At 43.1% G+C, this 14,448-nt stretch overlaps 1 protein-coding gene across 4 annotated transcripts in view; it reads left to right on the forward strand.

Annotated features, from left to right (window-relative positions):
* Nucleotides 1-14,448, forward strand: part of PHLPP2 (PH domain and leucine rich repeat protein phosphatase 2) — a 34,919-nt gene that overhangs the window by 11,429 nt on the left and 9,042 nt on the right. For 3 of the 4 annotated variants that reach the window (XR_011698914.1, XM_071567928.1, XM_071567930.1), the window contains 12 exons: nt 68-258; nt 675-800; nt 2,028-2,182; nt 6,124-6,270; nt 7,678-7,908; nt 8,618-8,820; nt 9,326-9,386; nt 9,984-10,079; nt 11,334-11,489; nt 12,231-12,431; nt 12,887-13,049; nt 14,209-14,339. Coding sequence is in view for 3 of the 4 variants with exons in the window: in XM_071567928.1 (XP_071424029.1) it covers nt 68-258; nt 675-800; nt 2,028-2,182; nt 6,124-6,270; nt 7,678-7,908; nt 8,618-8,820; nt 9,326-9,386; nt 9,984-10,079; nt 11,334-11,489; nt 12,231-12,431; nt 12,887-13,049; nt 14,209-14,339 (1,861 nt within the window). In the remaining variant the exon portion in view is untranslated. The remainder of the gene's footprint in view (nt 1-67; nt 259-674; nt 801-2,027; nt 2,183-6,123; nt 6,271-7,677; nt 7,909-8,617; nt 8,821-9,325; nt 9,387-9,983; nt 10,080-11,333; nt 11,490-12,230; nt 12,432-12,886; nt 13,050-14,208; nt 14,340-14,448) is intronic. The other variant, XM_071567929.1, reaches the window with a different exon arrangement.

A 14,448-nucleotide genomic window follows, 5' to 3' on the forward strand; every position in this document is an offset into this window, starting at 1 on the left:
ATTTGTACATGCAGATGAGAACAAAGAACATGTGTAAAGTAAATGTTAATGATCCCTTTTTCTTCAGAAAAACCATGTCAAGTGGAACAATTGGATCGCATCCTGCTCTCTGGAGTCTACAACGTACGCAAAGGAAAAACGCAGCTGCACAAGTGGGCAGAACGCTCAGTCACTCTCTGTGGCACGTGCCTCATTGTGTCCTCGGTGAAGGACAGCCATGCAGGGAAGATGCACATCTTGCCTCTCATTGGAGGGAAGGTGAGGCTTTTTTTGGTTAGCTCCTTGTAGCGTGGGGAGGAAGAAGAGATTGTAGTGTCAGGAGTCGTCCACAGGAGGCTAACGTAGGCTTTTGCTACAGATTGCTGTGTTAACACACACAACCCCTTTCTGCTTGTTTTGCTTAAGTAGTAGTCTGAAGGCCAGTAAAATGAAGAGACACTAGTTCTGCTCTCACGGTAGTTGCAAATGGGCACCCTGGAAATTACTACTTCTTGGATCTACTTCAGCAGAAAAGTGTTAAGCAGGATTTACTACAGAGTTTTTCTCCAGTGACTTTACAGCTGTGTTTTCAGCAAAATAGAATATTACTAGTGGTTGTTAATACCTCACCCTAGACTCCAGGTCGATTGTGGTTGCTGGAGCTTAAGCAGACTGTTGTCCATTCCCATTTGCAGGTGGAAGAACTGAAGCGTCGGCAGTACACCCTGGCTTTCACCTCGGCTGGAGCACAGGCTCAAACGTACCATGTTTCCTTTGACTCGCTGGCAGAGTGCCAGCGGTGGCACCGCAGGGCATCCACGGTGAGGGGCCCTGTGCTTCGGGCGGGGTGCAGGCATGGGAAGGGTTTTCTGATGCAGGCTTGGTCTGCAGGCAGACATAAAGCTGGGATGCTGGAGAAAGTACATAGGATACTTTCCAGCTTTCTTTATTTCCTTTGTGCTCTGGACACACTGGCTTTCTTTTAGCCTTTTGTTTTTTTCTACCTATGCAACAATGTTGAGTAGTAGTTCTGCATTATTTTAACCCCTGCAGCATCTATGAGAATAACTTTATCACAGGTCACTAGAGCAAACCCCAGGGACTGGCTGACTTTACAGCCACAGAAACCTACAAATTGCACTTGTTGCCATACTTCAATTTGCCTGAAGTGTGAACTGGGCATCCACAGGGCAGCCCTGAGAGTTTTGTGTCACACAGAGATTGTGGGTCAGTGGGGGAACATGTGCATCAGAACTGCTTTATTTCACAGTAGAGTGTGCTTAGATGGGGATAACTTAATGCTGAACCACACTTTAGCCTCATAGATGTGGGTATATGTATAACTCATGTATATATGGGTGTGTATAGATTTCATTATAGATAGATATATATACAGGGGGAGAGAGAGAGAGAGAGAATGAAATACGAAGTTCAGGATATACCTGGTGATAAAATGTCAAATGAAGCATCAAAGACCTTGAAACAAAACATACTTAATGAAAGGAAATCTGATATTTGCAAAGACTTTATAAAGTGTTGGCAAAACCATAACCTGTTATGAAAAGGCTTAATACATTTTATACCCTCAACAAACTAGCAAAAGAAAGAAGTAGGCAGAGTTCCAGAAGATGCAGCTGGGCCAAGCAGAGGATCTGTAAACCTCAAAGAACTGAACTGGAAAATCTACTGCTTTCTTTTGCTACTTGTACCTTTGGAAGGCACTCAGAAATCATCCTTTCTCAATAGAGTTTCCCAAGCCAAAAATCTGTTTTTCTCTATTAGACTGGCTCTCTTACAGCCTAAACTTTAGGCAGTGCCCAGTGTGCATACAGAGAAAGGTTTTGTATGAGTTCTGGTTGGTATCCAGCTATGCATCCTTGTCAGGGATGGAGCAAATGGCATAGATTTGTACTCCATGGCTCTGCCTGGTGGGTACAAGGGGTTCTTTCATGTTCTTGCAAACTGTTTGCTAGTTGCATTCTTCAGCCTTCCATTAGACTTCAGAGAAAAATTGTTGCACAGCTGCAGCTCTTTCTACTCCTTTTCAGGTTGTGTCTATGCGACTTAGCATGGTTGATCTTTCATGCTACAGCCTTGAGGAAGTACCTGAGCACCTCTTCTACAGTCAAGATATCGCCTACCTCAACCTACGACACAATTTTATGAGATCAAGTGGAACAGGGAGTCTTGACTCTCTTTGCAGGTCTGCAAAGAATTATTTTTCTTCTACATTTGGAGTCCTTGACATGTGGATCCAGGGATAAAGTATTGCCAGTTCTCTCGGCGTTAATAAAAAGACTGATCTTCAGGAAGCCGTAACAAGTGAGGTGGTTGGAAGCAGAACTGGACAGCACAGGCAGGCATAAGCTTCCAACGACTCAGAGTATTCATGAGCTCTTTCCACAGATTCTGTGCTAATTCTGATCTGAGATGAGCCTTGTAGGGTGACATGCCATTTATTTGGACATGATGCAATAGTAATATAAGGCTGCTTGTTAAACAGAACATCTTGGGGTATAAAGTGAAGGTGAGAGAAAGCATAATGCTGCTATTGTGAGTAAGTGCTGGTAAGAAGAAATTTAGATCTGAAAAAAGTTGTTTAGGCAAGATCTTAATGTGCATTTGAAATGGGCAGAGGGCCTGTGAGACTCCAGCTTTGCTTTGGAAGCTTGTGATGAAATGCTTTTAAGAGAGTGGCAGTTGTGTGATGGTATGGAAGCATGATGTAGTCATCTTAGGTAAGCAAAGGTGTCTTACAAAAATATTTTTAAATTAATTCCCCAAACCCATAAAAATTTAAAGGAAGATTAGCCTGTTGATAACTATACTAGCCATGCTAAGCAGAATTCAAGGAGTTGCTCTGTGGATTTCGAAAGCCAATAGGAAGCCTGGAGTAATATTGTCCAATGGCACTGTTTGAACACATTATGCCTTAAGAAAATTGCATTTGGATAAACTTTGCAACACTGCCTTTTTGTTGTTATTATTTTTGTTTGGGGTTTTGAGGTTTGGATTTTTTTTTTCAGGGGTGGGTGCAAAGTGGGAGTGGTGAGTGGTGGTGGTTTTGTTTTGTTTGTCTCTAGGGGCCTATTACTGTGTTACTTCATTTTTTCTTCTCACAGAGTCATGAGCTACCCAGGTATCCATATGGGTATACAGGGAAAAAATTGCTCACCTATGGGAATTCTTTGCAGTTTCACTGAGAGCCAAGTCTAGTCTATTTTTTTTTAATTCCAGACTTGTTTAAGTGTTTTCAAACTGCTGAATTGTAATAGATTCTGTTATTGAAAAAGCGGCTTAAAATAATTTCAGGTTTTGCTTTCTACTTCTCTCTTTAAATACATTGTATGATGTTGAAAACCACACCAGAGCTTTATTTTCTAAAATGCGGTATCCTTGGTTCACAGGATCAGCAAAGGGGCTTGAAATTTCTTTTGACCTTGCATGTAGTCAACAAGAAATCTGACATGTCAGAAACTCTCCTCTTTTCCTGGCAGTGACTATGTCTGATGAAGCTGAAATCCTCAAACAAACAAAAGCCATAAAAGAAGCCCTCACTTCACACAATCTTGAATAAACAGGTAGCATTAGGTAGCCCACATAAGGCTGCTCATTGCCTTTTGAAAGTATTTCATTTCTCGGGTTTTTAGGATGTTTCTCAGGTCATAGCCCGCAAGAAGACCCTTGCTCACTTGCAGTAGGTGCCATCAGTGCCTTGAGACTGTCAGTTTCTAACAGCAGAATTTTTAGCAATGATCAGATCTCTTCCTCTCAGCATCTCTCTAAATCTCTAAGTCTAATTAGTTCTAACTATAAAAATGGAACAAATATAATTAACTAAAGGGAAAACGTTAAGCAAAGGGCATTAAATTACCCTGTCTGTTTTGTTATGTGTTAGCTTATTTTTTACCTAACATACTACCTTTCTGAGAAACACTGTCAGATCTGATCTTCATTGATGTGTGTACACACGCACGTGTTATACATGTGCATGTCTCTTACCACCATTTGAGCCAGCTGATAAAGAGTTCTGCTGGGCTGCTTTGGTGGCAGAACAGATTGTTGTGTTAAACTGGGAATGTTTTAGGGCATCACCAGTTCGGGCTGCTGAGCAGAGGATGGTCATCCCATGGAAGCCTTGTTGCTGTTTCCATACCTTTCTGCTGTTATGTCAGTATGCCCTGTGAAAGCACAGGCCAAAACTTGAGGAGCCACAACAATATCAGGATGTTTATTCCCTATAATACCTGGTTCATCTGTACAGCTCGAAGGACAGTTGGCATTTGCATTCCATTTCTACATCCCTACATGAGCTTATTGGGGCAAAGGAGAAGGAACAGAAGGAGAACTCAAAAAGCTTTAAATATTGTCTTCCTCACTGAGTATGGAACACTGCTCAAGTAATCTCAGGCCAAGTTGTCCCATGTGCCAGTTTCCCTTCAGCTTTTGGAAACTTTAATGCCCCTTTTGTGTTTGTTTTGATATTGTTGCAGAGGGATGAATTCTAAACATTGGTTGTGCTGTTGTGTGTAGTGCTGTGTCTCTTGGGGCAGCTTCTCACCACACTTTGCTAATGAGAGAGAAATACTGCTTGGTGTTAAGGACAGGTGCTATAGTTATTGCTGAACAGTTTCATTAAGGTGCTTGCTGCTTTAAAAACCAGAATGCTGTGACCTGTCCTAAATCTCTTCAAGTTGAACTGGATAATGAGAAAATTCAAATCTTTAGGTTTATTCTCATTGTTTTATTCTTCTCCAATATTGTGGTGAAGGTCTATGTGCAAGTTTCTGGGGTTTGTATCATTGTTAGGTCTTTGCATTATGCAATGTGTTCCCTTGAGTAAGGCTTTTACCAACACAGCATCTTTCTCTTTGGTTTTCCGTTGCAGTACTGGAGAGTCTGTGGCTGCAGCAAACATGAAATGCCTGTGCCCTGATATGACAGGGTGCTCCAAGCAAACACTCCATGTCCAAGTTTCAGCTTTGCTTTGTCTTTCAAAAGAACAACCACCCCCAAAGATTATAAAGCAAAATGGAGAAATGTAATGCGTACTTCTTACTCAGATCATTCCAAATATGGATCTGATAAAGGGTCACTATAAAAAATAAGAATACTTCAGAACCTTTCAGTCTTATATTTCAAAACATCTCAAGCTAGAAGCAATGTTCTCGCTCCAGCTAATTAACCTTATTAAAACAAGAGCTACTCACCAATGCCTGGCGATAACTCGGATAAGTGGGGCAGGTGAATGAACTGCATGTTTCCAAGAAGCAGTTCTGTGGTACATGAAATTTGCAGTTATCTCATAAAAGTGAGATACCCCACTGAATTAATTTCTGGTGGTTAGAGTTTGGGGTGAAGAGGTTATTACTTGGGGAAAAACACTTTTTTTTCCTGTGGAAGGAGGTAGGAACTCTTGGAGAAGAATATCCTGTATGTCACCCCAGCCCATGCAAACCCCTTCTCTCTATCTGGACCTTGCACAGTGATGGAAGGGGATGGAATAGACAATCCTTTTGTTAAGTGCAGATGGGACCGTGGTGACTGTGGGGCTGTGTCAGTACTTGGAGCAGTACCTGGGACAGTCTGTGGAGCCAGGGGCACTGTAGACATGGAATCCTGTTCAGAGACCTCTGGGTGCAGGTCCTGGGACTTCCCAGCACGAAGTGAGCACTTTCCTAGTTTTCCCTTTCAGACCTCTGCTCAGCTTTCTGTTGGGCTCAGCTTGAAAAAGGGATTCTCCTCTTCTGTTTTATTTTCAGAGTAGTCATAGTGAATGTTTTCAGCTCTTTTCCCAAGCTGCCTAATTGTAGACTTTTACTCTAGTTAATTCTTTGAAGGTAAATTTTTTGAACTGAGTATTTTAGTCTCCTTAATCTTAAGTCACTAGGAGGAAGCCTGTCAAGTCAGGGTAGAAGGTTGTTACCAGTTTCTGCAGTAAAACCATGGTATCTGATCACTTCCAGCATGACCACTGAGAAAAATATCAGTGCCTTAAAATGAAATTTGCAGGAACTACTGTAATGAGTTAGCTGACTGTATCACCAGTGTACAAAGATGTAAGAATTCTTTATGACTGGTTTTGTATGTTTCTGCTTTTGATACCATGTAGGTTTGTGAATTAACTGGTGTTCTTGCCAATAGGTTTTCTCAGTTGAAGAGTCTGAACCTGTCCAATAATCGACTGGGAGAGTTTCCTGTATCTTTGTGTGAGATCTCTACTCTGACAGAGCTCAATATTTCCTGTAATGGACTTCGTTACCTGCCAAGTCAGATTGGCAAACTGCTGAAGTGAGTATGTTCTTTTAACCTGTGATCATAACCATCTTTGATGCCTCAGCTGAGCACCACTGATGTGCAGGTGCTGCTTCTGAAAGTGTGAGTGTAGGGCAGCCTGTTCGGCATATGAAGGCTGAATGATTGATTTGACTCCAGGAGAAGGTGAAGAACCAAGATGTGCAATCCCTCAATCACGGTTGCTGGTGTAGAAAAGGTGAGGAAATTTGATGCAGTTGAAGCATTGAAGGCAATTGTATTGTTTCTCAAATCAGTCCATGTGCATTTTTCTGCAGCTGCAGAGTTGTGTGACTTTCTGAACTTATTATTTGTATTTAATATTTTCAGTACTGATGCAGTTTCTATTGAAGCTTTATTACAGAAAACTTTTCTGTAGTGACACCTCACAGGGGTCGAGTGATTTCTGTCAGCACTGGTGTGTTCTAACAGTGTTCTGCAGAACTGGCTGCTTTTTGGTTTAGCGGATTTTAATATGGATCTACATGGCCAATCCCCTCTGAAAATTTTGTCTTAAAGTGTTTGCTGGAGTAAAAGCCTAGTCCATTTTCCCCAGTAGCTACCCCAAATGTACAAAAGCTTAAGTTTAGGTAAATATAATTGCAGGACTATTATTACATTTGTTTAGATAAACATCAATATCAAGCTGTTGGTTCATTGTGGCCTGCTTTTCCTCCAGCTTGTATTTTTAAAATATGAGTGTCTGGAGCCACAGTGAATGTAAGTAATTTCCAGAATGATCTTTTAGCCATATGTAAACTGAGGAAAAAGCTGTGTGTAGGCTTACACTTTTGGAAGGTTTACAGCTTAGTTATGGGTCCAGTTATCTTGATGATCACGTGAGCCCTTATTAATAAGATTTTGTGGCCTCAGATTGCATTTCTACCACCACTAAATACTGTTCAGGAAGTTCTCTGTTGGAACATAATCATAACAAGGGAAATTGTATATTTGGGATCTGAGTCTCAAAAGCCATGCAGACTTTGAAACAATTCATCTTACAACAGAATGCCTCCCTGTTCTTTTCCCAGTGTTGGAACAGACAGCTAGAATGTAAAAATCTGCCACCAGTGTGGTATTGTGATAGGTATTGTGATTAAACATAAGCACTGTTTTGTATTTTGCTTGTGTTAACTTACAGTGTTTGGCACAATTAAAAGTTTACCTCCAAAATAATTTAAGAACTATTTCGTATTCCATATATGCAGTTCCAAGTCTATTACATGCATGATAGAAGCACTTCAGTAACTTTTTGTATATAAGAATAAAATTAGCTGTTAGGTGTCTTTAAAAAACAGCCACAATGAGACCAGCTAGCTGTACAAGAAAACGCACTGAAAATACTAAATGTGATGTTCACTACTGTTTGTGTAATAATTTTCTTTCTCTTTTTCACTGCTGCAGTCTCCAGACCTTCTGGCTTGATGGCAATTTCCTTACATCCTTACCAGAAGAGCTGGGAAACCTGCAGCAGCTCAGCTGTCTTGGGCTTTCCTTCAATAACTTCTGTGAACTGCCAGCAATTTGTGAGAAACTCGTTGCCTTAGACAAACTAGCCCTGGCAGGGAACTTGCTGGAGACTCTGGACCTGGCAGTGCTGAACCATATGAGTCACATCAAAAGTGTGGACCTGAGGTAAGGGAGAAAGCTTGCAGGTGTCTGTAAACCAGATTGCTGCTTCCCAGTTGCAGCAGAGGAGCTGTGTAGCTTCTAGTACATTTTGCAATAAACTTGGTGCAGTTTTTTGTCTTACTGATTCTTCAGCTTTTAGAGAGTTCTGTTTCTGAGGGTGTGCAGAAGCCACTTGGAAAAGCAGGGCTAACTGAACAGTGCCTGACACTGAATGTGACCCAGCCCTCCAGTTTCCTCTTGTGATATGTTGTTACCCTGAGTTTGGCCGCTCTTTGATCTCTCCTTGCCTTTCTTGCCTCCCTGCCCTAGAGATGTGATCTTTATTCTCCGGGCTGCCAACTGCAGTGCTCTCAGAAGGGGACAAAGAGCTTTTTGCTGTGACAAGGCAGACTAGTATCTGTTCCCTGCATTAGCTTCAGATGTCAGTGCAAAGTAGCTGTCCCTTGGCCTGGCTTCTGTTTCCTAATCTGAATCTTTCTTCAGAATCTCTTCAAAACTGGGGAATTAGTAAAATGGTTACATATGGTAATGGAGACAAAGGAAATGTCTTTATTTGTAGTGACTGCCTGCAATTCACCATTGCTCCTCACACATTTCACTGTGCTCACCTTTGGTTTTAGCTTTCACCACAACTCTTCTTTTCCACTCCGTACTGATGTCCAGTGTTCAGTGTTCTATTTTCTGACTTTTTAACTCATCTCTGAGTGTTTAGGCTGAACAACCTGAAGAGAGCAGCAGCTGACACTCTGGAGGGGAACAAATCTGTGACTTACATGGATTTACGAGACAATCAGATGACAGATCTGGATCTGAGCTCCTTGAGCAGCCTGGAGCAGCTGCACTGTGAGCGGAATAAGCTGAAAGAGCTGACGCTGAGTGGCTTTTCCCTTCGGGCTCTCTATGCCAACAGCAACTGTATGTCTCTGCCTTCTTCACCTGCCTTCTCCCTTTAAGTCCTGGGAACAAAGAAAAACAGCCTTTTGACCTCTCCCACACATAAAAAAAAATACTTACACTGATGTTATTGTGGTGAGGCCGTATGTGCTGGGTCCTCTGAGGTTACCCCCTAGGGATTGCATGTGCATGTGTGGGCACAGGCTGTGGAACAGCGGGGAGGTTGTGGTGTTGAGTTACTGTCCAAGGAATTCATTTCCAGTGAGACCTATTAGGGAGGCCACAAAGAAAAGTACAGTTCTCCCTTGTTCTGGTGCCCCACGTGACAGATGGAGAAACAGGATAGTAAGATGCTGTAGTGCCATATGGCAGATGTATGAAGTGTGAATTCCGTGTTAGGAAGGATCAACAGAGACCTGGAGTCTCCATAAAGAAAGACAGAGCCTCATTTGATAGCTAAGCTGCTTCTCTGTGCTGTTTTCTCTCTGAAGCTCTGCAATCATACTTATTTGCTTTACTTCATCAGGTCTAACAGCTGTCAATATTTATCCGGTTCCTGGTCAACTGACATGTCTAGAACTCTCTCAGTAAGTGACCATACAGCACAGAATTTAAAGCAAGTATCTGGACATCTTTGTTGTTTCCTGCAAAATTTTCTGGAAGTTTTAAGCTTTTTAGAAGAGTTGAGAGCAATTAAACACAATAAAACTTCAAAGCCCAGCACTAAAGAATTATGAAAGTTTCCCAGACCAGAAGCTCCTCTGAAACAGTATGCCCTGTCCATGTGACTGGCTGTCCTTCAGCTGTAGGCTGTGATCAGACAAAAATCGCCAAGCAGAGACCACTGAACTTGTGGCAGCTTACTGGGTTCAGTGTTGGAGATCTGTGGGGCAGACATTTAGAGTAGCTGCCACTGATCTCTGCTGTTGGTTTCATTGCCTGTGTCTGCCCTTAGAGCAGCATGGTGGGACCTGTAAGACAGGATGCCCTCCTAAGTCGTGCACCAGCTCAGTTTGTATTACAAGGCTCAGCCATGAGATAAATTCCACATGACTAACTTGGATGCTGGTGTTCATTTTTTGCCTGTTGTTTTTGGTTTGGTTGTCACTAGACATGCAGCATTCAAACAAGGTCTGTTCCATATGGAATGCTGGTGCCTAGCTTTTCCCACTTGCTTTTCTCAGCAATCAACTACAGTGTATCCCAGACTGGGCCTGTGAAGCAAAGAAACTGGAAGTTTTGGATGTGAGCTACAACCTCCTTGTGGAGCTTCCACTGAGGTCAGCAAACCTTCCTAAACAGAGCTGAGCTTTCCTCCCAAGTGGGCTGTCTGGGAACAAAGAGAAGCAGTGCTATTCCAGTTGCTCTATTCCTTGTTGTACAGAGATATAATCCACTTTATCTACGCAGCATCAAAAATACTTTATTCACCTGTTGGAAAGAAGCAACTTCTCAGTCAGCCTCTTGAACAACAGGGGCTAGGTAATTTCATCCTGTGCTTTTGGCTGCTACTGCAGCTGTTTGCACCTGACATAGAACACATTGCTATGATTTATTTGTATTACCATTGTGTCTGTGAACACAGGTCATAGGTGAGATCTTAATATCTACAGAAATTGCGTCTTTTACCTTTGACAGGGAGTTACCACAAAGGGACAATACAATACAGCTGATCTCAAAAGTAGCTTTCACAGCACACCATCAGCCAGCTCCTTTCTCCCCATTTCGCTTTCAGTTTCTGCAGAAATGTGGTAAAAGAGAGCCAGGAACTAATACAATTTTGCAGATACTTACGACTTCTCCAAGGTATGGAGCATATCCTGGGAAGATGCAAAGCACGAATGTTCTCATCCCTAACAAAGGTGTTTGGTGGGGGCGAGAGTGTGATGAATGACAGTGTCTAGGGTAAGCTGTATTAAAATTGAATGGAGGAGTGGGTGACAGGGAAGAAATGCAGACCAGGGGTTGAAGAAGTTAAAGTAAGAGGCATAGGAACTGATCAGCATTAACATTCTAATGATTGTCACAGAAAAATGATACACATCAAAAGTAAGAAAAAGATGTAACAAGGACATGATAATGAGAAGTTAGAAGAGAATTTCAGCCATATCAATGGATGAAAGAGACCAAATTTTAAGTATGTTATGCAAAGAATAATTTACTGCCTCAAAAATAATACAGGAGTGCTAAGCAGCTAGTTAAAGCTCTGAATTTAGGTTGGTACCACGAAGCACTTCTGCCTGCAACTGAAAACAGGGTTGGGGGTTAGGGCACACCAACAGACCTGCATCACAAGATACCAACCTGCAGTAGCATAGAGGGAAATGTAGATATGCTTCCAAACATTCTGAGTGACTGAGGCATCTTACCCTGTGTGTTGTTCTGCTTTGTAATTGTTTATATTTTATGGATCAGTGTATTTTATTTTTTCTCTGCTGTACAGTCAGATTAAGTGGATTAAATACCACCTTTCCCACTCTGTGGATGTCAAGCGGAATGAACGAAGTTAAATAGAAAACCCTGTGTCTTTCTAGGATCCTCAGCAGCTTGAGCCTTCGGAAATTGATGGTGGGGCACAATCATCTGCACAGCCTTCCACCTCTTCTAGAACACATTCCACTGGAGGTGCTGGACCTTCAGCACAACCTGTTGACTAAACTCCCAGAGACACTCTTTCTCAAGGCTCTGAAGTGAGTGTCAGTAGCAAACATCTTTTGTCTGCATTATCCTTTGTAGCTATAAAGGCTTAAAGTGGCACCTGACTGTCCTTGCATAAGAGGCATAAGAGATGACAAGGTGCACCCTTTATGAGGAGGTAATTCAGGTGCCGTTAGGAAAGCTATCAAGCTGTTTGGAAGGAATCAATCCATGTTACTGTTTAACTAGAGGAACACAGAGGCCTGCCTAACCCAACGGCCAGATGAAGAATTAGCTTCAGTTGCAGCTGTTTCTAAGATCATGTTACTACCTGGAGAGCTTTATCTTTAAAAGTAGTCATAAATTCAGATGCAAAGGAAAGAAGCCAGACAAATTTTCAGATATTGCAGCAGAAAGTACGTCAGGTCACTGGAGAACAACAAGAGAGACCTTTACAAATTAACAGCCCTTCATAACTGTCTATTCAGGCAGGAGTCAGACTGGCTTTTAAAGAGTCTGACTAAAGGTTTATGTTGTCTGCTTCCACCGGTATTACCCACAGGCTCTTCAGTACTTGCTGTTTACTGTGAAATGCTGTGTGCATCCACAGTGCTATTTAGCTAATAAGTCACTAGGAAACTCATAAATCTTCATGTGAGTAGGGATGTTACAGTGTTGTCTGGCCTTCTGTCTAATGCTGCCGCCTAAACTGGCATTTTTATAGCATCTTTTCCTGTTGTTAATGGAGTGGTTTGGGTGATGTGAAGTCTGATTTTTGCATTTGCTGTGGTTAGCCTCCGGTACCTGAATGCATCTGCAAACAGTCTGGAGTCCTTGCCCTCCGCATGTGTTGGGGAGGAGAGTCTGAGCATGCTGCAGCTGCTGTACCTGACCAATAACAACCTCACAGACCAGTGCATCCCTGTCTTGGTGGGACACCCAAACCTACGGATCCTGCATCTGGCAAACAACAACCTGCACACTTTCCCTGCAAGGTGAGTCAGCAAGGCTTCTGGGCAAGACAGTGCTCCCCAGGTGTGTATGGGAGCCAGAGGCAGAGCGAGATGTTGTCTTTGTAGCTTAATGACAAAAGCCTGACATTGCTACACACAAAGTGAGGAGAAGCTTGTCCAGGGAGATTGGCATAGGGTACTATTGTCTGTAGGTGTTCCTGTCCTTCTGGTTGTGCTATCCAGAGGGACCAAGGGATACACACCTAGTCCTGGGGATGGTGCAGCTTCAGCAGTGGTAACGAGGGGGCCTGTCTGTTGTAGAAATCCAAGCCAGGCTTGGGGACCCTGTGTGCAAACTAAAGCATCTCTTAGGACTTTTGTTCTCCTGTCAATAAATTAGAGAAGTAGCTCATAAAGGGCAGTGTCTATGGATAGCTCATCTGCAGCTTCAGAAAGTGACTTATCTGTAAGACACTGTTTTTGTGTTTCCCTTTCAGCAAACTTAGTAAGCTGGAACACTTGGAAGAACTGAATCTGAGTGGCAACAAACTGAAAACAATTCCTACAACAGTTGCAAACTGCAAGCTACTTCACACACTTATTGCACACTCTAATGAAATCAGCATCTTTCCAGAGATCTTGCATTTGCCCCGTATTCAGGTATTCATATGGAGAATATAAAGACATACCAGAGGAATATTTGGAAAATGAAGAGTAACTGCTAGGAGAGAAACTGAAGATCCCAGCAAGGCCAAGTGCAGATGCTGTACCTGCGTTGGGGTTACATGCTCCAGCCATGTGCTCTGGCACCCTGAAACTCCCTGTGTCCTGGGCTGATCCCACAGCACGGGCAGCAGGGCAGGTGAGGACTCTGCCCCACTCAGGTGAGACCCCACCTGCAGTGCTGCCTGCGGCTCTGGGGTCCCTAGCACAGGAAGGACATGGATCTGTTACAAGTGAGTCCAGAGGAGGCCATAAAGGTGATCACAGGGCTGGGAAACCTCTCCTATGGAGACAGTCTGGGGGTGTTCAGCCTGGAAAAGAGAAGGCTCCAGGGAGACCTTGGAGCCCCATCCAGTACTTAAAATGTCTACAAGAGAGCTGGAGAGAGACTTTAGACAAGGGCATGGAGTGACAGGACAAGGGGAATGGCTTTAAACTGAAAGACAGCAGGGTTAGATTGGGTATTAAGAAACACTTCCCTCTGAGGGTGGTGAGGCCCTGGCACAGGTTGCCCAGAGAAACTGGCTGCCCCATCCCTGGAGGTGGTCAAGGTGAGGTTGGATGGGGCTTGGAGCAACCTGGTCTAGAGGAAGATGTCTTTGCCCACGGCAGGGGGTGGAAGGAAATGAGCTCTAAGATCCCTTCCAACACAAACCATTCTGTGGTTCTGTGATTTTTCGTGATCAACCCAAGAACAGGGCACAGAATATGCATTCTAGATCTGTTGTCTGAGTTGATCAAAGATTATCTCTCGTTCACCTTTAACCCATCTCTGACTCGGAATTTCTGGTTTCTGGCATTTGACACAGTGGACAGTGTTGTTATAGCTAGGCAGGTTTGAATATAGAGGCCTTCTTTTATCTTTAGTGTGACCTAGTCTTTCGGTGTTGGAGTCCTGACTATTGCAAGTTACAAGTCGTTATTGCTTATAAATCCTTCTTCTCCTGACAAGCCAGCCCCATTTTCATGACCTGTATGTGGGAAACAATCAGTAACAGGGCTGTATGATGTTTGTGTAAGGAGCACTGGAGTAACTGATGACATGACACAATAAAGGGTATTTTCTTTGTCATTGTGCTGTTTGTTTCTACTGCAGTTTGTGGACTTGAGCTGCAATGAGTTAACTGAAATCCTAATCCCTGAGGCACTGCCAGGTGCCTTGCAAGAGCTGGACCTGAGCGGAAACACAAACCTGGTGCTAGAACACAAGATACTGGATATCTTCAGGTGAGCCACTGGGATGTCAACCCAGTAGTGACCTGCACAGGGAGATGGGTAACCCTTCCCAGGAGAAGAAATGGGATAGTAAAGTGTGCATCACAACACTGCATAGTGT

Source organism: Pithys albifrons, chromosome 12, assembly GCF_047495875.1.
Source record: "Pithys albifrons albifrons isolate INPA30051 chromosome 12, PitAlb_v1, whole genome shotgun sequence".
Classification (NCBI taxonomy): domain Eukaryota; kingdom Metazoa; phylum Chordata; class Aves; order Passeriformes; family Thamnophilidae; genus Pithys; species Pithys albifrons.